This window comes from Castanea sativa, chromosome 8 (assembly GCF_040712315.1).
Source record: "Castanea sativa cultivar Marrone di Chiusa Pesio chromosome 8, ASM4071231v1".
In the NCBI taxonomy this organism is placed as follows: Eukaryota; Viridiplantae; Streptophyta; class Magnoliopsida; order Fagales; family Fagaceae; genus Castanea; species Castanea sativa.
The window spans coordinates 43116780-43140624 of NC_134020.1; the positions used below are offsets into that span (position 1 = coordinate 43116780).

The 23845-nt window shown below is 38.1% G+C and overlaps 1 protein-coding gene across 1 annotated transcript; it reads right to left on the reverse strand.

Annotated features, from left to right (window-relative positions):
• Positions 1–17895: 17895 nt before the first annotated feature.
• LOC142606369 (uncharacterized) lies at positions 17896–18537 on the reverse strand. The gene has a single exon (XM_075777733.1). The coding sequence runs from the start codon at positions 18535–18537 to the stop codon at positions 17896–17898; it is 642 nt and encodes a 213-aa protein (XP_075633848.1).
• Positions 18538–23845: the final 5308 nt, after the last annotated feature.

The following is a 23845-nucleotide window of genomic DNA, read 5'->3' on the forward strand; positions in this document are numbered from 1 at the left end:
TAAACAGTGTTTTTTTACACATTAAAAAATTATTTTGCTACAGTGTTTTCAGTTTTCAGTTTTCAGTTTTCAGCAATAAGTTCTATCCAAACAGACCCATAGTCTCGCAAGTTTCTTGGTTTGAGAAGTAATTTGCAAATGATGAATAGCTTAAATTCCCACGAGTCCCATGAGCATTGTTAATATACATTAATTATCAAGGAGAATAATATATGTTAGCTTAAATTCCCACGAGTCCCTAGAACTTGTTTTTTTCTTCTTTTTTAAAAAAAATGCAATGCTTGGGGTGTCTCATAACTGTTTGTGAATCAAATGATATTAAAAAAAAAATCTAAGAAAATCTTCGATAAGTTTTTAAGATGGAAGAGAAAGAAAGAGGAAAAGATCTAGATAACAAAACTTAATGGCGTGGTTAAGTGTTAACATGCTTTTGCTTTGCTTGTTTTACTTATGTTTGATAGATCCTTTATGCGAGGAAGATGCATATATGTGTGTAAAGCTAAGGACAGGGAATGGTATAAACTTTAAGATTAGAAATTCACATCAATTATATCATGCCCATTAGTCTCTTTGATTGAGATTGTACGGCTAATATAATCACATTTGTAATTTATTTATTTCTATCAATTTATATTTTAGCCCGGATTGACTATTACAAATTTACAATCAAATTTCTCACAAATCACAATGCTTTACAAATTTACAAATTTGCAATGCAGTTATTCCAGAAGGAATTCTCTATCAAATAGGCCCAAAGTCTCGGCCCAATATTCTGAAAATTGGGCTTACAAGATGCAGATACATACTAGCCACTAGGCATTGGGAGCTTATGGTAAACAACAGTGATGGCTGTTCTTCAGCGACTGTTGGTGAAAACCCAAAATTGGGCTGGTTTCAGAATTTTAGCAAGCCTTGAACTGAACTTTTTGGAACTTATTGGGCCATATTTTCTTTGGGATGGTTTTATTTTAGGGTTTAACTGTTTAAGAAGTAATTTCCTAACGTTGGATGGTGTGAGGCTCAAAACTACCTTTATTTCATTAATGCATTCCAGTTAACTTAATTGATAAAGTCTCTTATCTTTGAATAAAAGATTTGTAGTTCAATCCCGCCTACACCAAAAATCAAATTCAATAATTTTAAGAATTGACCATGTGATACATGTGATGAATTTATTCGTCTTGTAGGTTCTAGTTAGCTCAATTGGTAAAATTGCTGACAATTGTATAAGAGATCTGGGGTTTAATTTTCTACACCAAAAACTGATTGGTATCTTGATTTGATGATAAAGAGTTATTATTAGGAACGAATATCATAGGTTAAATCTCTCTCTAAAAAAAATATCTGTTCGACATAATCATCTAATATGATTATTGTACATTAATAAAGTAGTAAAATATGATTTTTTTTTTATTATTCACAAAGTTGGCCTTTATTTGTGATTAATTATGAAGTTGTCTACTTGTCTATCAGAGGCTACGAGACCCATAAATTATTGTGAACAACTAGGTCCACAATTATCATTTATAAAATAAAAAATTAAGAGTGACAGCTAATTGTGGGCAAAAAATGCTTCTTTGACCTTTGTACTTATAAGCCAAACCACAAGAATTTTTGCACAGCTGGGTTTTAATACTATGTAGGCCAATTGCATTGTAACGCATGTGTGTGAATTTTAATTTTTTTTTTTTTTTTGAAAATCTTGTTTAGCACAAGACTACAATGAGAATGATATCACTTTCATAGTTCCATTATATATTTATATGAAGTTTACGGCACGTCTTGGCAATTTAGAGAACTTAATTCTTGTAAGGATAATTGGATTTATTGTCTCAGACTAGATATATTCTCAATTTCTCAACAAAAACAAAAAAACAAAAACAAAACAAAACAAGAAACAAATACACTAACACCCACTGGTACACATGCAGTTGAGAAAGAAAGTGTTCAGTGTTCACATTGCATTATCCTTAAATTGATTTGTACTAGTTTATTTCGACGATGAAAGTATATTTAATAACAATTTGGGTTTCAGAAATAGTTTATATCATGTAAATAAAGTATGAAAATGACCATAAAAAAATTTCATACAATTTTTTTAATGAATAAATTCATTAATAGATTTAAATCTTACAAATCCCAAAAATTTTAAAATAATTAGGTTTTAAGGACTTAAATGTCATTTCAAATTCATAATATAAGTATTTTTGTTGGATCAAAAGTATTAAAACTTCAATTGATTATATATCCAACAAAATCATTAAAACTCAATTTATTATATTATTATTATTATATTATGTTGTTAAATTTATATTCGAACTTACTCTTCAAAACCCAGGATTAATTTAATTCCTCAAATCCAAAACATTATTGGTAATAATGGTTTATAATTCTGTAAGGCTTATAAATCTTTTTGTGTCAACTTTATCAACATTCCGACCATATCATAGCCTTATGGACCTTGTGATACTTTTCTTCCTTTTGAAATAGAACTGTAAAAATGAGATGCTTTATAAGAATATAGTGAAATAGACTTCTAGATACAAAACAATAATTGATGATGAGTATAGCTGGACCTACCCCTCGTTCTCATAATTTCCTCTCATGAAAATGTGGCTCATATAATTTATATAAGTAATAATATTTGTTGGATTCTAGTTATGAATCACATTTTAAGGGCACAGGCACTCTATGGTTGGTGGAGCCTAAAGCTGCATGACTTTGGAAATTTGTATTGATCATGTGTTAAGGCATGGGGAATAAAATTGCTTTCTTGGTTGTCCAGACTCCAAGTCTCCAAAAGCCCAAATAGAATGCCTAAAAAGTTTGAGAGTAACATTCCCCTAAAAAGATGTTCCCTAACAAGTCATGGAAATCTTGCTTCACTATCGGCTCTACAAAATACAAGGATGAAAAAATATTACTTTATTTGGTTGCTCAAACCGACACACCAAAAGAAAAAGAAAAAGAAAAAGAAAAGCATTCAGATCTTAATTATAATGGCGGCTGTACCCACCATGTTAAATACCTCTGGTATTATTGGAAGCCAATAATTTATGTTTGGAGAACAAAAAAACCACAGCAATAATTTTTTTTTTTTTCGTCCATATCATTATCTTCTTCCTCTTGTCTTTCTTTTTGCACTATACTTCCAAGCCTCCATCATCTCTCATCATCTAACAAGGGCCAGATTTTTGTAGTCAAACACTTCAGTGTTAACGTGTTTTAGTGTTGTGGCCTTTAGGCCCACCTAGATTACTTATATAGCAATACACTCTTACTTGTATTGCACATCTCTGCCTCCTATATAAAGGCACTCACTCATGTATATTCTTTTACTGTGATATACAATACTATTGAATTCAACATTTCTAACATGGTATCAGAGTCATTGCTCTGACATTTTCTTAACAGTGTTGTCTTTATTGGTGTTACTCCATTCTCAACATCGCTTCCGCCGTCACAGCAGCTGCAGCAGCCTTTTGTCGTTGAACCTCCGACGTCTTTCAGCTATCGTCCTTGGATTCCGGACCTGCAGCCGTCGCCGTTGAGGAGTTCCACACCGCAAAGAACACTACTCTTTTCATCACCGCCGCAAATATTGCTCTGATTAATCTTCTATAGGTACCACTGAGATTGTCTTGCGCCGATCTACACACTCGTGGAAGCCTTGAAGCCATCAGAGACCACATGCGCCCCACGCACCGTCAACTACTCCAGGCTGACGTCATTGGTGACGTCAGCTGTGCCACGTCAGCCCTAGCTTACGTCAGCATCCAGTCACCTACTGACGTCATTGCCTTTGACTGTTGACCGAGTGGACCATTGACTTTAACCGTTGACTTTTCTCCAGAGTTGACTTTTTGCAGTCCAAGTTCTCCTTACTCAATTTTTCGCGTAGATTTCCTCGCCCCATCAATACTATATTGGAGGGGAATAAGAATTACTTATCTTGGTCTCAAGCTATGCGCAGTTTTCTTAAGGGTTGCATGCTCTAGCAATATTGTACTGGTGCAATCACTATTCCTGTCACGGGGGCAAGTGAAGAAGATGCTGCCGTCCTCAGTCGCATGATTGAACGAGATAGTCACAACTACATGGTTCTCACATGGATTCGGAATACTTCCATTTCCTCCATCTCCAATCTGTTGGGCAACTTTGATGATGCAAAATCAGCATGGGATATGTTGGCCAAAAGATGCTCCACTACTCACAGATCCATGAAATATCAGTTAGTGGTTGAATTGCATCAACTCAAGCAAGAACCAGGGCAATCCATCAATGACTACTATGATCAGCTTCACTTCATTTGGGACCAAATTGACCTTTCTGATCCAACTTGGGCATGCTCAAAAGATGCTCAGCAATATGCTACCGTTAGAGATGAATTTCGTCTCTATCAATTCCTAATGTCACTTCACAGGGACTATGAGCCCATCCGAGGTCAGCTTCTTAATCGCAACCCTCCTCCCTCTCTTGATACTGTTGTAAATGAGTTGGTTGGAGAAGAAGCTCGTCTTGCAACCCTTCAAGCCCAGAATAAGCTTAATGTTTTGGCCATTGCTCCTTTTGCTCCACCCATAGAGCAACCTCCGCAATCAGGGTTTGATTCCTCTAGCTCTAGTAATCATCACAAGCAGACCAATAAAAAGTTTTGCAACTATTGCAAGCATCCTAGCCACACTATTGAGACTTATTACCATCGCAACAAATCTACCGGTGTTGTTACTAATACAGAGTCTACTCCGCCAATGCCTTCCATTTCAGCTGAGTCCTAATCTTCTAGATCCACTATCAACCTTTCCCCCACTAAACTACAGGACATCATAATTCAGGTTGTTCGTATGGCTGGTAATGCATCTCTTTCCACTGCTCTCTCAGTTTTACCTGGTAAGTCTCACACTTGATTTTTTTGATTCTACCTATTGCAATCACATGACACCTCACTCGTCCTTATTCTCCAAGCTTGACCCTGCACCACATCCTCTTAATATTCATATAGCCGATGGTTCCACATGCATGGAAATAGTCTAGGTTTTTTTTCTCAACCTCCAACCTCTCTGTTCCTGGGGTCTTCCAGGTACCTGACCTATCCTATAACTTATGCTCTGTGGGACAATTAGCTGAACTAGGATATCGCCTTATTTTTTACTATTCTGGGTGTATTGTGCAGGATCCGAGGACGAGGCAAGAGCTTGGGATCGGTCCTACAGTTGGGCATATGTTTCCCGTGGACAATCTTCATCTTCCACCAATTGTTCGTGTTTCTGTTGCTCCTGCAGTTGCTGCGGTTTCCTCTTTACCTACTCTCGCTCTTTGGCATTCTCGTCTTCGTCATGCACCCTCTTCTCGAGTACAACAGTTAGCTTCTAAAGGTCTATTAGGTTCTGTGTCCAAAGACAATTTTGATTGTACTTCATGCCAAGTAGGAAAACAACCAGCTTTGCCTTTCAATAATAGTGAATCTATCTCTAATAATATTTTTGAGTTAATTCATTCTGATGTTTTGGGTCCTTCTCCTGTTGCTAGTATTAGTGGATCTCGATATTTTTTTTTTTTTTTATTGATGATTATTCTCGTTATGGTTGGATTTTTCTTATGAAATCTCGTTCTAAAATTTTACCAATCTACAATGACTTTGCAAAAATGGTTGAAACACAATTCTCTAAACGTATCAAAAAATTTTGATCTAATAATACTCTTGAATATACTCAATATGCTTTTCAAGCTCTGTTGCATTCCTATGGAACTATACATCATCTAACTTGTCCAAGTATCTTTCAGCAAAATGGTCGAATCGAACGAAAACTTCGTCATATTCTTGACATTATTTATGCTCTTCTTCTCTCTGCCAAAGTTCCTACCCCATTTTGGGGTAAAGCTGCTCTTCATGCTATTAATCACATTCCGAGCACTGTCATCCATAATCAAACTCCATATGAACGCCTTTTTGGGTCACTCCCTGACTATTATCACATTCGCTCCTTCAGACCTGCTTGTTTCGTTCTTCTTTAGCCTCATGAGCACAACAAACTTGAGTCTCGATCTAGACTTTGTTGTTTCCTTGGCTATGGCAAAACTCAAAAGGGGTATCGATGTTATGATCTTGTTTCTCATCGTCTTCGTGTTTCTCATAATGTTGTCTTCTGGTAACACTGCTTGTTTGTTGAACTCTCTCACTTTGACTCTTCCCTGACTACCTCCTCTATTTTAGAAATATTTCCAGATGAGTCTCATGTTCCTTCTACAAATACTCTTGATCCTCCTTTGAACTTCTCTATCCAACCTCCAGATATTTTTTATGCTTGTCCTGGACAAGTGGAAGATGAACCAATTGATGACGAAATACCCCATTTTTAGTCTGGGTCCCCTGCTCCTGCTCCTCCTGAAGATCTTCCACAAAACATTCTACCTCGTCACTCAACCCGGGTAAGATCCATTCCTGCACATTTACTTGACTATCATTGTTACACTGCCCCTTACTACACTCCATGAGCCTCACACCTATCGTGAGACCTCCACTGACCCTTTATGGCAGATTGCAATGAAAGATGAACTTGATGCATTATCCAAAAACCATACTTGGGATTTGGTTACTCTCCCTTCTAGACAATCTGTGGTTGGTTGTAAGTGGATCTACAAGATCAAGACTCGCTCTGATGGGTCCATTAAGCGTTATAAGGCTCGTCTCGTTGCAAAAGGCTTTACACAGGAGTATGAGATTGATTATGAAGAGACATTTGCTCTGGTTGCTCATATCTCATCTGTTCGTGCCCTCTTAGCTGTTGCCGCTGCTAGTAAATGGTACCTTTTTCAAATGGATGTAAAAAATGTCTTCCTTAATGGGGATTTAAGTGAAGAAGTTTATATGCAACCTCCTTCTAGTCTCTCTATTGAATCAAACAAGGTTTGTCGCCTTCGACGTACACTTTATAGCCCTAAACAAGCTCCATCAGCTTGGTTTGCTAAGTTCAACTCCACCATTTTTCGCTTGGGTCACACTACCAGTCCTTATGATTCCACCTTATTTCTTCGTCGCACAAACAAAGGCACCATTTTGCTTCTCCTATATGTGGATGATATGATCATAACTGGTGATGATCTTAATGGCATTCAAGAACTCAAGGATTTTCTCAGTCAGCAATTTGAGATGAAAGATATTGGACATCTCAACTATTTCTTGGGTCTTGAAATCACTCATTCCACAGATGGTCTTTATATTACTCAAGCCAAGTATGCTTTTAAACTTTTGTCTCGAGCTGGATTCATTAACAGCAAGACTGTTGACACTCTAGTTAAACTTAATGCACATCTAACTCCCTCGGAGGTGAAACCATTGTCTAATCCCTCTCTTTATAGATGATTGGTTGGCAGCCTAGTTTATCTCACTGTTACTCATCCAGACATTTCCTATGTTGTTTATCAGGTGAGTCAGTATCTGTCTGCTCCACGATCGACTCACTATGCTGTTGTTCTGCACATTCTTCGATACTTGAAGGGCACACTCTTCCATGGCTTTTTCTACTTAGCTCAGCCTCCTCTTGTTCTCCGCGCATTCTCTGATGCTGATTGGGCAAGAGATCCCACTAATCACAGGTCCATTACTGGTTATTTCTTTCTCCTTAGTTCTTCTTTGATTTCTTGGCAAAGCAAGAAATAAACCCTTGTGGCCCGCTCCAGTACTGAAACAGAATATCATGCCTTTGTTGATACCACATCTGAGCTCCTTTGGCTACGATGGCTCCTTAAGGACTTAGGTGTGTCCACATCCTCTACTACTCCTCTTTATTGTGACAACCGGAGTTCCATTCATGTTGCTCACAATGATGTCTTCCATGAACGTACTAAACACATCGAGATTTCTTGTCATTTTATCCATTATAATCTTGTCCATAATGCTCTGAAGCTCTTCTCAGTCTCCTCCAAAGATCAACTTGCAAATATCTTCACCAAGTCACATCCTAAGGGATGCCTTCGTGCTTTGGTTAACAACTTCAAGTTGGCTTCACACCCACCTTGAGTTTGAGGGGGCTATTAACGTATTTTAGTGTTGTGGGCTTTAAGCACACCTAGATTACTTGTATAGCACTACACTCTTACTTGTAGTGCACACATCTGCCTCATATATAAAGGCACTGACTCATGCATATTCTTTTACTGTGAAATACAATACTATTGAATTTAGTATTTCTAACATTCAGATTTCTTGTATGTAGTGTGGAAAGTTCTCATCACGATTTAGCAAGCTTCTTTGCATAAGATATTTTGCAATTATTTAGTGGCATTTCACAGGAGATCAATTAGATTAGCTTGGGTCTCTTTTAGCCTTCTCTTGTGCAAAGAACTTATTTTGAATTTTTTTTCCCTACTTTGTAGTTCATAACCATGTAAAATCTTAGGGAAACTCTAGGGTTGTAGATCATATAGTTCCAATTGACATCAGTACAATGTCTAATGTTTGTTGATTTGAAAAAAAAATGGTTTAATTCAACAGATACTTGAAAAAAAAAAACTAATTAATACACCAGATGATTATTAAATGACTTCTAGGAAAATTTTAGAATAAGAAATACAAGAAAGAATCACAATGTACACCGCCTAAAGTTGAAGCACACAACTAGTCCCACAATGAACATAAGAAAATGGTTATAAGAGTCACATTTAGTTATTTGAGGGTTGAATGTGATATTATTTCTTTACCATCATATTGGCTACATAATACAAAGATGGACAAATAAATGAATTCCCAAAATAGTAATCATGTTTATTTAAACAAAATAAAGATAGCTTGTATTTACAATTTTATCTTGAGAATTTTATGAATGGTGGAGGCCTAAAAGTGTAGTGCAAAAAGAAAGACAAGAGGAAGAAGATGATAATATGAACGAAAAAAAAATAGTTAATGTTGTGGTTTTTTTTTTATTTAATAAGAAGAGTTAATGTCTAAATCACTAATTTATAGAGAGTAATAATAATACTACTATAAGTGTTTTTTGACCCTTAGATCTAATAGCAATCAATGGTTCACAAAAGGTATAACTCTTTTATATATATTAGTGTAAAAAAATCACAAATGGGTGGTTTAATTTAGTGGTTTCCAATGCTTTATGAGATCCATAATATCCTAAGTTAAAAAAAATAAATAAATAAAATTTGAGAAAATAAGTTCAAAAAATTTTAACTATTATTTTGGGGCCACTTCAAAGGATTTATTCTTCAATTATTTGGCCTATGTGAGCAAGGGGATTGTGCACAATTGGAAGAATCATAAGGGCTTTTGGACACCCACGTTAACAATAAAATAAAATAGTAGTGTAAAAAATTATAATCATTTCCAACTTGCTACTATTAAAAAAATTATAACAAAAAGTGTGTATCAAATCTAATAAATATGCGCTAAGATTTTAAAAAAAAACACTATTTACCAATCCTTGTTCCAATGAAAAGTATAAAATTAAAAATGAACTATCCTGCCTTAATTACCTAAGCGTAGTGTAAATAAAAAATGTGAATTTATTCAATTTTTTTGTTAAGTCATGAGAGAACTAGGTCATTTTAGTCTTATGTTATTTTAACTGGTTGAAAAGTTAAGAGTTTGAACAAGATTATAAGTTATAAACCATTATAAAAGAAAATTTAAAGAAATTGTAAGGACAAAAAATCATGCACAAGCCCAACAATATTAACGTTTAATAATTCAAGGTCCAAAACAATAAATTTGTAGAGAATGTATCAACAACAAAGTTCATGGCGTTCTGATTATATGCCTTTCTGATTATATGCCTTTGTCACCTTACTTTTTCCATCCCCATTCTCTTGCCCCTCCTCTCTTATTTATACTCCTTGCCCTTGTTATATCAGCCCTACCTTTCTCACCTAATCAACCTCATTTACTGACACTTGTTCATTCCCTTATAGTCGGTAATGGAGAAAAGCTCTTGCTCTATGCCTTGTACTATTCAGGTCATTTCCACATTAATGCAACGGATAAAACTGGTACTCCCTTCAATGCAGCCAGAAAGCTTGGTGCAGAACATTTAATGCAGCGTTCATAGTTATCTATCACAACCCAGATATTTGCAATATATCTCATACATCACAAATCTACCTTTCGTACTTTTTCGGACCATCCCACTTCATCCTCGGGCTCTTGACTTTTACTCTCCTTTATTCCTTATGCTTCACAGTATGTCTTCAGGTCTTTAAGTCTTCGGCTCCTCGGGTCCTCACAATAGCCCCTTAAAACTTAGGCTATTAACCACAGATTAATAGCCAAGTTTTAACTCCTCGGATAAACTTCTTACGTGCATTTTGCTTTCACACGTACAAACGTCTTTTCGCTGCCTGTGACACGCTCCTGACGCCTCGCAATCCATGATGGATCATTTATGGTGTCAGGCGGCTCCTTATCTCCGCATGTTCTACTGCTGGATCAACATCGTACGGTTCAGATTGCTCTCTCATTTATGAGAGGGAAAATTACCGCGCCTTTTTTACCCTTATGAAAGAAAAACTTGGGGCTGGCTAAGGTTCATTTTGGCGTTTTGAAGGATTAAAGGAAAATGACCTCCCGAGGAGCAGTTTCAAGCATTCTTCAGAGGTGTGTCAGTTCTCCTATTGCTTCTCCTTCATTGTTTATTTTTTCTTCTTCTTGTCATAAAGTTTAATGGGTAGATACACTAAATTAGTGAAAACGGATGAGGCAAAGGCCACTTTTAAGGCCCAATATAGGATTCCTGACGATGTTGATATTCAACATTGTGAGGAAGGAGATTGGCTAGTTTTACCCCGGCCACCCGAGTCAGTTATAATTCTCATGATCGCTTTTATTGAAGGCGGAATGGAAATTCCCATGGGTAGGGTGACCCGGGATTTTCTTATAAACTATAGACTTACCTCAGCCCAATGTTCCCCCAATGTCCTTAGGACCCTAGGATGTGTAGATGCCCTAAATCGAAAAATAGGGACTAACTTAACCTGGCATGATGTAAATTGGGTGTACAATTGCCAAAAAGGGGAAAAAACCAAATACTATATGAAGTGTAGGATCCCAACCGTTAGGCTGATCTCCTGCTTGCCTAACTCAAGCAAAGGCATGGACGAGGATTACCTCATCGTCTCGGGGAACTAGCACGACGGATTACACTACCCTACCCAAGATGGGGTGCCAGGTAGGGTTCCTAAGGACTGACGTGCTACTTAGGAATATCAATTATCTTCTTTTATAATCTTATATTGATTAACTCTTCCTAACAGTATTTATCCCTTATTGCAAACGACCACCACACCGCTCCAAAAAAACCCTCTGTAAACCGTTAGGACCTGAACAGAATTCTTAGGTCAGAAATATTTTTGCACAGGGACGGGCAACTTAGAGCGGCCCACGTCATTCTCGGTTACACCCCTTCCACCAAACATTTTCAAAGTCCAAAAAACGTAATCCGGGCCAGGGATCTTTGTTTAGCTTGTATTGACGTAGCGGTGCCTGGCTTTTTACTACCTATGCCCCCGCCAGCAGGAACACAGGACGCACAACTCCCAACCCCTCTTGCAACCAGACTAATTTACTCCCAAGAGCAATCCACTGATCCTGCGAACGAGGGAAAAAATTCAGCTTCCGAACCGTGTCGTCCTGAGGTAACGGATAAGGACTTTGAAGTCTTTTATCGTGAAGACGCCCCTCACAACTCACAAATTCCTTCAACAAGTAACATGGGCTTCCAAGAGAAAGAACCTAATCTCCTGGCTTTGCTACAAGCCCATGCCAGAAGTTCTTCCCCTGCTGTAACCATACCTCCTCGTCCTATCACCCCAGTAGTGACACGTACCCCTCCCCCCGAGGCCGTGGACAAACAAAGGAAAAGGTGTCAAGGTGGTAAGAATATCATAGAGATCGAGGAAGGAGAGAACCTCGACCCCCCTTCTAAGGATACTTGGGCGGGAAAAAACCACTCCAAGAAGCCCGTTCATGCTGGGTCTTCCAAGGAGACCAGTGGTGATCAATCAAGGAAAGTCTCCGTTTGGTGCCCCAACTTTACTTTAAGTTCAGGCAGCCCCGTATTTGATGATGCCAATCTAAGAGATTCAAAGAAGGGGAGCTCAAGTTTGGTGGCTGAGTGTTTGGAGAAGGCCCTATGCCTCCCCGAGGACATGGCTGAGCTGCGGTCTTTCCGCAAAAGAGAAGTCTTCTTGTCTTTGAAACAAGACTTAGCTAAGGTATCTTTCACAATTCTATATCATCTTATCTTTATTACTATTATATTAAAAGCGTTACTCATATGGCTTTTGTAATTGATGTACATTATAGGCTGTCCAGGCTTCTTTCATGGCTGAAGAATGGGTGGATCATTCCTTAGATTTGGCCAGAAAAGCTGAAAACAACGTAGAAGTTGCTGTGAGGGCTCAAAATGAAGTAGAACACAATCTGAAGGAGACCCTCCTTCGACTGGCCGAAGTGGAAAAAGCTCACAAGAATGCAGAATCTGCCTTGCAAAGGTATGAAACACAGACAAACATTGCCCTTGAAGCCCGGAAGCAAGCCCAAAACCAACTAGCCCTCACTGTGGTGGAGCTCAAGCAGGTGCAAAAGCAATTAGCATCTAAGGAGCAGGAAAAAGCTAATGCCGAGCAAGCAGCATATGACGCCGGCATGAAGAAAGCTGCTGACAGCCTTACAGCTCAACTCAAGGGTGTCGCCCGTGCATTCTGTCTGGAAGTTTGGGGTTGGGCCTTAGACGCTACGGGAGTATCCGCCGAATCTGAGCTCCGAAATCCAGACAGCGTGTATTACCCCTCTACTTTACAGCTGGCACCTGCTCCTCCCAAACCAACTAGTGACTCCAGTTCCATTCCTCCCTCATCTACAACCACTCCAGATCCAAACCCTTCCTCTATTCACTCCAAGGACAAAGAAATAGCTGAGAACCCTTCCCCCAGCACCGAATTGGTAAACGTAGAAAATGAAGCCGATACGAAGGAGGTGGGGCAGACAAAAAAGAAAAAGAAAGAGAAGGAACCAGAGAAAAGGAACACAAAAGAGAAATAAACAAATACTTGACATATAAGCTCAAGAGTTTGTTAAAAGTTGTTTAGAGTTTAGTACTGTTGTTTTTCTCTTTTTTTTTTTTTTTTTTGTTAAATTGATTTCAAGGAATTAATAGTAGTGTAAATGGTGCATGTTGTTTATTGCTAACATATCGCGAGATTCAAATATCAAATTTTTTTGCTCATTGTCGATAACAATTCTTCAATGCTAAAAATAATAACTTTCATATACACATAAAACACAACACGATCATCAACTTTGCAATCGTAAGCTAGAATAATACCTATGGTACACCTATTTGTTACCTTGACACATGGAATGCCTTATGTATGGTGTTAATTTCTCCTAGTCTTATGGCCCGAGAAGCCGGACAAGGACTAAGCTTGGTTCAACATTTTTCTTTTTTTACGATGTTAATTTTTCTTAGACTTGTGACCCGAGAAGCCGAACAAGAACTAAGGTCAGTTTAACACTTGACTTTTCCTTAGGGTATTAATTTTTCTTAGACTTGTGGCCCGAGGAGCCGAACAAGAACTAAGGTCAGTTTAACACTTGAATTTTCCTTAGGGTGTTAATTTTTTTTTGACTTGTGGCCCAAGGAGCCAAACAAGAACTAAGCTCAGTTAACACTTAGATTTTCCTTAGGGTGTTAATTTTTCTTAGACTTGTGGCCCAAGGAGCCAAACAAGAATTAAGGTCAGTTTAACACTTAGATTTTCCTTAGGGTGTTAATTTTTCTTAGACTTGTGGCTCGAGAAGCTGGACAAGAACTAAGGTCAGTTTAACACTTAGATTTTCCTTAGGGTGTTAATTTTTCTTAGACTTGTGGCCCGAGGAGCCGGACAAGAACTAAGGTCAGTTTAACACTTGGAAATAAGTTATTCCAATAAAGAAGCACAGACTAATAAAACAAAATAGGCCTACAACTTATACAAAAGAAGGCTCTTCTTTTAATAGTAATAACGTCGTAAATTGCTTACATTCCAGGGGCGATGGACTAATTTTCCATCTAAATCTTCTAAACGATAGGCCCCCACACCTACTACAAACATGATTCTATATGGTCCTTCCTAATTGGGCCCTAACTTACCCCAGGCAGAATACTTTGCTGTCCCCACCACTTTTATTAAAACCAAATCTCCTGGCACTAAAGGTCTCAGCTTCACTCCTTTGTCATATGTTTGCTTGAGTTTCTGTTGATAGCTACCCATCTACACACTAGCTACTTCTCTTCTTTCTTCAATAGTATCTAAACTATCGCATAGCATGTCATGATTGCCCTCAACATTATACTGGTCAGATCTCAAGGTGGGGAAGCTTGACTCCAACGGGATTACCACCTTCATTCCATATGTCATTGAAAAGGATGTCTCGCCCGTTGATCTTCGGGGGGTGGTGCGATAAGTCCACAACACATGAGGCAACTCCTCTACCCATCTTCCTTTAGCATCGTCTAATCGCTTCTTTAACCCCGTCAAAATGACCTTGTTTGTAGCCTCAGCTTGACCATTTTCTTGAGGGTAAGCCGGTGTTGAGTATCCATTCCTTATTCCCAGATCCCCAAAATATCTACGAAAAGCCTTGCTGTCAAACTGAAGTCCATTGTCGGAAATCAGAGTATGTGGGACTCCAAAGCGAGTTACAATATTCTTCCAAATAAACTTCTTAGCATCTGCATCCCTGATGTTAGCTAGTGGTTCGGCTTCTACCCACTTAGTAAAATAATCTGTGCTAACGAGGAGCCATCTTCTATTACCAGTTGCCCGAGGAAAAGGTCTGACGATATCCAAACCCCACTTAGCAAAAGGCCATGGACTAGATAATGGATTTAAGACTCCCCCTGGTTTATGAATGTTTGGTACAAACCTTTGACATTGATCACACTTCCTTGCATACTCCTGGGAGGCCTTTTGCATATTTGGCCACCAATACCCTTGAGTCATGGCCCTGTGGGCTAACGATCTTCCCCCAGTATGACTTCCACATATTCCCTCATGCAACTCTTCCAATAAAGGCTCAACAGCTTCAGGATGCACGCAGAGCAGATATGGCCCCGAGTAAGAACGTTTGTACAACTTATGCTTCTCAGAAAGCCAGTAACGGGGAGCACTTCTCCGTACCTTCTCTGCTTCCACTTTATCCTCGGGTAACATGCCATGTTTTAAGAAGGTCACAATCGGATCCATCCAACTCGGGCCAACGTGAATGCTGTGAACCCCAACTGCCAGGGTGCCAGTAAGACTAGAACTCATCAAATCCTCCACCATCACCGTCCATGGTAACTTCGATCCCAAGGATGTGGCTAACATGGCCAACGAATCAGCATGAGCATTCTGCCCTCTTGGAATTTGTCTTACTTTGAAGCTTTTAAACATGCCTAACACCCCTTTGACTCTATTGAGATATTTTTTCATCCTTTCATCTCTTGCCTCAAATTCTCCGTTAACTTGTCCAACAATTAATCTGGAATCACAATAGAGTTCGATTATTTCTCCTCCCAAATGCCTAACCATTTGAGCACCTGCCAGGAGACCTTCATACTCGGCCTCATTATTAGTGGCTACAAACCCTTGTCGTAATGACTTTTCCATGACTAATTTCTCAGAGGTGATCAACACAATTCCAATCCTTGCTCCCTTCCGGTTAGATGCCCCATCCGCATAAACTTCCCAAAGGAGAACACTCCCGGGCCCAATAGACATCACGGTTAGCATGACATCTTCCTACCTAATGCCACCCTCAGTAAATTCGGCCACAAAATCGGCAAGAACCTGTCCTTTGATTGCTGTCCGGGGCATATACTTAACATCATAGGCTCCAAGCCTCATTCTCCACTTAGCCACGCGACCAGTGTAATCTGACTTCCTCATGAGAGCTTGCAAAGGCAATTGGGTAAGTACCACTACCGTATGGGCTTGAAAATAATGGGGAAGCTTCCTCATTGCATGTACGATGGCTAGCATAGCCTTTTCCAAAGGTAAATACCGCTTCTCAGCCTCTTGCAAAGATTTACTAATGTAATACACCGGTTTTTGAATTCCATCATCATTCCGTATTAGGACAAGACTTACAGCATAATCTGTAACTGCCTAATAGGCATACAACACCTCTTCCTTCTCCGGCCGTGATAATATTGGCGGATTCGCCAAATATTGCTTCAAATCCTCAAAAGCCAAATCACACTCATCCATCCATTGAAAATCTCTCCATTTATGCCAAAGGTGATAAAAAGGCCGACACCTGTCTGCAGATCGCGAAATAAACCGATTCAATGCCGCAGACATACCAGTCAGCTTCTGTATCTCCTTAGGATTCCGAGGAGGATGCAACCCCAAGATAGCCTTAATCTGGTCAGGATTAACTTCAATCCCCTGATGCGTTATCATATACCTAAGAAACTTTCCTGAACTTACTCCGAAAGAACACTTGGAAGCATTCAAACGCAATATATACCTCCTAAGGACTGAGAAGGTTTCTTCCAAGTCCCTCAAATGGTCCTCTACTCTCTTACTTTTAATTACCATGTCATCAATATACGCTTCCATATTACGTCTTAACTGCAATTCAAACATTCTAGTCACCATTCTTTGATAAGTGGAGCCTGCATTCTTGAGACCAAAAGGCATTACTCGATAATGGTAACTGCCATTAGGAGCACGAAAAACGGTTTTCTCCTGATCACTCAATGACAGAGGTATCTGATGATAACCCTGAAAAGCATCTAGGAAACTCATCCGAGGATGCCCAACAGTTGCATCCACCAATTGATCAATTCTCGGAATAGGGAAAAGGTCCTTTGGACATACCTTATTCAGATCAATGAAATTAACACAAACTCTCCACTTTCCATTCTTCTTTTTAACCACGACAGTGTTAGCAAGCCATTTAGGATAAAAAATTTCCTTAATTGCCCCAGCTTGCTTTAACTTATTAACCTCCTCTTTTACTGGCTCGGCATGCTCTTGGGACGCACGCCGAGGAGGTTGCTTGCGGGGCACTGCGTCGGGACTAACATTCAAATGATGATAAATGAAATCTAGATCAATCCCCGGGACTTCATATGTTGTCCAGGCAAAAACATCAATGTTATCCTTTAAGAACTTAACTAATTTCCCCTTTTCCAATACTGGCAATTGGGATCCCACCTAAAAATATCTCTCCTTATCCTCCCCTATAAATACCTTGTCCAGCTCTTCAGCAGAATCTCCATCCACATCAATACCCATCCCCCAAGCAGATTTCTTTAATTGCTATAAAGTTTTCTGAGTTGCCCCTGTTGCTGAATTTTCACCTGTTTTAACACTTGCAGACATCAGACACTGCCTAGCTACCGATTGACTACCGTGTAATATTCCCACCCTTCCTCAGATAGGATACTTCACCTTTACGTGCAAAGTTGAAGAAACTGCCCCCATTGCATGGAGTCAGGGCCTAGCCAATATGGTCGTGTCAGGTGAATACGCTCTGACTACTATGAAGTTAACTTGGACTTTTGCGTCCTTAACCTATACAGGGAGCCTAATCATCCCCTGCGGAATCACCGGTTTCCCATCAAAGCCTACTAACAGAGAATCATACTTCTCCAAATCATCATCTTTCAATTTTAAACCATTAAACAAGTCTGGATACATAATTTTTGCTCCACTTCCATCATCCACCAAGACTCGTTTCACGTCATATCCCCCGATCCAAATAGTTACTACCAATGCATCATCATGGGGTTGACATGTTCCTTCCTTATCTTCCTCAGAAAAACCCAACACTGGCATTGTCGAGAACCTCATCCTTTTAGCCAATTGATTGCTTCCCTCCATGACTTCATTCCCAAAACTACTGTGCACGGACATGATCTAAGAAAGATCCTCGGCTCCTCTTCTCAGTTGCGTCAAAATGACGTTAATGGTGCCTAATGCTGGCCGAGGAGTATTTCCACGATACATTCTCGTACCTTGATGTCCAACTTGCCCATCCGGCCTAGACAAGAAATGATTGAGCTTTCTCGCCCTGGCCAATTGGTTCAAATGGTCACGCAACATCCGACACTCTTCTGTGGTATGTCCCTTGTCTTGATGATAATGACAATGAAGACTTTGATTCCTCAAGGATGCATCTCCACTCATTTTGTTAGGTTGTCTAAAGTATGGCTCGTCTCGTATTTTCTCCAATATTTGATGTATGGGTTCCTTGAACAGTGAATTAACCAAAGGAGTTCCAACTGGCAATGGACGACTTGGAAAATCTCGCCTAGGACGACTGCCTTGATACCCCATTCCCTGAAGATCTTTCTTCTCCGGAAATAGCTTTGCTTTTCCTTTGCTTTGAATCTGATCCTCCTCAACCCGCTTATACTTGTCTATACGATCCATAAGCTGGCGTATGTCTACAGCTGCTTTCATTGTCAAAGACTTCCTCAATCTGTGCTCCGTAGGGAGCCCCACCTTAAAAGTTCTTACAGCCACATCTTCAACATCTCCATCAATTCCATTATACATTTCTCAATACCGATCGGAATAAGTTTTAAGCGTTTCTCCTTCCCTCATTGCCATAGATAGTAATGCATCCAAGGGCTTCGGGACCCTACTACATGTTATGAACCGAGCCCCGAATGCCCTCGTCAACTCTTCAAAAGACTTTAGGGAACCTTCCTCCAAAGCATCAAACCATCGCATGGCCACCGGCCCCAAACTGGAAGGAAAAACTTTACACATCAACGCTTCATTATTCGAATAAACTGTCATCTTCTGATTAAAATGACTGACGTGTTCTACAGGATTAGTCCTGCCATTATAAATGGTAAATATAGGTTGAGAAAATCTATGGGGGAGCTTTGCCTTATTTATCCGAGCCACGAAAGGGGATTTAGAGATTTGCCTCAAGGATTTACCCATTGCATCATTCCCCTCACCTTGATATGACCCATTGCCACCTCACGTCTCCTCCCCCCTCTTTGCCCTGCCACCAGAAGAAGTAATCAAACAGGACTTACTAGGAAAAGACTTTGCTTGATGATCATCTCCTCCTCATTTTTTCTCGGAGCTATCACTAGACGAATAAGACGGGCTCCTCCTACCACGCTTCCTACGGTCTAAACGTTTGCGTAGATAATCTATCTCTGATTGCATTTGCTGCAACACATCATCGCGAGACCTTTGTCCCTCAGTCTGCGATCGTCGTCCAGCCACTCGATCACTATGATACGATTCTACCACCACACTTGGGGTGTGTTGCTTTCCATCTCTGCGTTGCATGTTTATAGTTTGGTTCCCCCTTTGTGAACCTACTGATTCTTCCCTTTCTTGATTCGCCTCTACCATTCACCTTCAAACCAGAACGTCACACTTTATTGTTCCCACAAATGGCGCAAATTGTAAGGACCAAAAATCATGCACAAGCCCAACAATATTAACGTTTAATAATTCAAGGTCCAAAACAATAAATTTGTAGAGAATGTATCAACAACAAAGTTCATGGCGTTCTGATTATATGCCTTTGTCACCTTACTTTTTCCATCCCCATTCTCTTGCCCCTCCTCTCTTATTTATACTCCTTGCCCTTGTTATCTTAGCTCTACATCTCTCACCTAATCAACCTCATTTACTGACACTTGTCCATTCCCTTGTAGTCGATAATGGAGAAAAGCTCTTGCTCTGTGCCTTGTACTGTTCAGGTCATTTCTACATTAATGCAACGGATAAAGCTGGTATTCCCTATTCAATGATGCCAGAAAGCTTGGTGCAGAACATTCAATGCAGCGTTCATAGTTATCTATCCCAACCCAGATATTTGCAATATATCTCATACATCACCAATCTACCTTTCGTACTTTTTCGGACCATCCCACTTCATCCTCGGGCTCTTGACTTTTACTCTCCTCAATTCCTTATGTTTCACAGTATGTCTTCAGGTCTTTAAGTCTTCGGGTCCTCAGGTCCTCACAGAAATCATTTGACAGTGAGAGTTCCAATACTAAAAATTATCTTCACACACATATATAATTCAGCATATGCGTATAATATTTAGAAGAAAAAAAATCACGAGTTTTTTAGTGTGAAATGCAACTATTGCCTAAAACCCTTTTCTAGAGTGAAATGCAACTATCTAAAAAATTTTGTTAAGAAAAATGGTCTCGTGTGGACAAACTCTTGTTGTAACAAATTCTTTTGATACTTTAAAATTCTTAAAACTTCATTTGATTATCAAACTAAGGTGATTTTCCTTCAAGTTTCATAATTGTTTGAAGATGTACTCAATGCCCAATGAATGGCATACAACAAAAGAGAGGGGGATTTGCAAAATACTGATATTTTTAGCATTTTTGGTAAAATAGCAAGACTTCAAAATTATTTATATGTGAGAATAGCTTGTTCTTAACATTTTGTCTTCAAAAAATGCCTTATTTTTTTGAATAGTGTATTAGCTGGAATTCTTTCTCAAAAAGATATATATATTAGCTGGAATTTGGGCCAAAGTGAAATAGGAGGCTATGCTTCATTGTTACGAAGTATTCCAAAGTGACTGACTTCGGATGAGACAATATGTAATTATTAATTTTCTAGTTATTGTCAACAAGGTGAAAAACTTTTCACAATAAAATTAGTATCATATCATACAATTTCGTCACCAAAATCGAGAATGACAACTTCCATCTTTTCCCTCAATTGTGTGCATGTGTAAATCTTTAAAAAATAGGAGAAATTACATAATTAATCTAAGTTTATTTTATGTGCGTAATTAATTCTTTAAGTTTTAAGTGAATGCAATTAATTTCATAAGTTTTTAAAATGAGCAATATAAGTTATTCGGTTAACTTTCGTTAGTGGTGTTACTTATGTGGCTAATGGAATAATGATCTAACATTTTTTTCAAATGACGCGACATTTTTTTTTATTAAAGAATTACAAAATTAAATTAACACATAAGAAAGAAATTAGACCATTCTAATTTAAATCTTTATCCTCGCCCAGTACAAAAGTGATTGACGGTGTCATGGCAATGTCAACGTAATGGAAAGAAAAACTTTATTGTTCGACGGTGCAACTGTTTTTAGAAAAACTTTATCCAGCGCCATCAATTATGTGCCTTGGCTTTAATCGGATTAAGACAATTGTAATTGTCTTAAAGAAAAACGTTATTGTTCAACGGTGCAACCTTTATGCAATTGTTTTAGAATGATTGACGGTGCCACGCCGGACGAAGACAAGGTGACTCCGGTGTACAAGCTCGAAGAGATCTACGAGCTTTGCAGAAATACCAGAGAAAGCCAGAGAGTAGGTAGACTAAAGTTACACCAAAGAGTAGTTAGACTAAAAATTTCCACCAATGTAGTTGCGGACCCATGTTTGGATGAAGTGGGGTAGTGGGTCCCACAGTGTCATTGATAAGAGACTCCCAAGAACAATGCGGTTGTAAAAGGTAGCCCCATCCATGAATAGTTGCAGATATGCACCACCATGGTCATCCATGTTTGGTGGAGGATGGTCCAATGATTTCTCGGTCGGGTTCCGATGATGGGCCGACGGAAATGTGGCCAGCAATTTGGAACTCCTCAGAGAGTGAGAGAGTAAAGTAGGGAGGTCTGAGTTGGAATAGAGTATTCCGAATATAACCGGTGTGTGTAAATAATATATGGAGTGTGATAACAAATGAATAGTGCGGTGGACAATTGTATTTGGGATGATCTAAATTAATCTAATTCAATAGCCATTGATGGTATTTAATAAAAATAAATGTCACATCATTTTAAAAAGAGAGATACTACGTCTATAATATTTTTACAATATTTTCACAACAAATCATAAATGATTAGTTATTATTGGTTTAAATTTGAACCTAACACTAAAATTACTTTTTTGTCCCAACAATAACAATCAGTAACAACCTGTCACTTAAGATTTGTTGTACAAATGTTATGGACATATCATTTCTCTTTAAAAAATATTAGGTCATTATTCAGTTAATCACGTAAGTAACACCATTAATAGAAGTTAATCAAAGGATTTATATTACTCATTTTAAAAACTTGAGGGACTAATTGTGCTCACTTGAAACTTGAGAGACCAATTGCACACATAGGGTAAATTTCAAGGACTAATAGTGTAGGTTCGCCTAAAAATAAAGGGAGCACAAGGGTTGGGGCGGAGGGGGGGGGGAAGCATGGACAGAGGTCACGGAGCCACTAAGACTTGGGCAATGGTCCCTCATTTTTTATATTTTTTTTTATGAAACCCCCCAACTTTTTTATATTAAAAAAAACATATTAATATATGTAGATACAAATTTTAGTAAAATTACATTTTTCTTTTAAAAAAAATATTATTATTAATTCTTTTAAGAGTAATACTGTAACCATAAACATTTTTATAACATTTTTACAAATTGTTAAGATAGTAAATTATTATTAGTTTGCATATGAGCTTACCACTTACAAAATTGTTTTACTTGCTAATTACAATTCGTTGCATCAATAATTTGTTAATAAGCTTGTAACTTTGGAATTTTTATCCTTCTAAAAGCAATAAATAATCTTATGATTTAAAATCTAAAATAAAATATACAAACTCAAAAAAATTAGCCTAGTAACAAAAATTATCAATAATAAAACTAAAAAAATTAAGTTCAACGAACCAATTTTATCCTAAACAAACAATTTAATAATTTTGTTCTTACCTAGCATCAAACCCATGCATCAAAGACACCCAAAAAAAAAAAAACATTTAGCGGCTTAGTTGCTGCAAGCTAAACTGTCCATCTAACTCTAGGTTTTGGCTATGTCATTCTTGGGGAAAGTCTAATTCTAAGCCTCTCTTCTAACTTCTAAGTTATAAATACGTTTAAGGGTAATTGTGCTCACAAATCTCAGATAAAATCACAAACTGAAAATCACTTTATTTATCGATTCTTTATTCAATCCAATTTTCAAAACTATAGCGTTCATCCCAAGCAATTGAAAAGATATTCACTTGGAAAAAGATGAAGTACTAAGTAATTATGCTTACAAATCTCGGATGAAATCATAAGCTGAAAATCACTTTATTTTTGGATTCTTTGTTCAATCCAATTTTGGAAACTATGGCGTTCATCTCAAGCAATTGAAAAGACATTCACAGGCAAAAAGATGAGGTATTATATATCTGAACCTGGATTATCAATTATCATAACCCAACAAATATGGTTTGTACTAATATTTGCTTTTTTGGGTATTCCAAATGTGCACTTCCAACTTCATAAATTCACCTAAAAATTATTCCTCTACGCATGTACTAGTGAATTAAATACCACCCACTATTTCTCTTTGGGTTTTTTTTTTTTTTTGATAGAAAGATAGAAGCTCTTTGAATTAACGTATTGTAACCACCGCTCTCTCTTGGTGTGGTGATCACTCTACAAGTATAAATGCTTGTGGGGTGTGGGGGAAGGGTCGAAGTTCAAGTTTTCAGGAGAGAACTTCACACACATATACAGTTAAATTAGGCTAAAGTATAAATTCTATCTTATATAAATATATATATATATATATATATATATATATATATATATTGTACAAAACCCACCAACTTTTACAAACTTTAAGTGTCCATTTAGTAAAGATTATTTTTGACAACTTATTTTATTATTCAGCTTATTTTTGCCACTATTCATGGGTTCCACTGCACTTTTTGGTACTATTCATGAGTCCAACTATACTATTTTAACTAACTTTTACTTTTATCTACAGTACTTTCGGTAAAAAATTTTCAATTTCAACAAAATAAGCGAATCTCAAACGGACCTTAACTATTCTCAATTTAACAACCAAGTTAG

What these genes read in the sequence shown, in the direction of transcription:
- LOC142606369 (XM_075777733.1), bottom strand. Translation starts at nt 18,537, where the DNA reads ATGTATAATGGAATTGATGGAGATGTTGAAGATGTGGCTGTAAGAACT.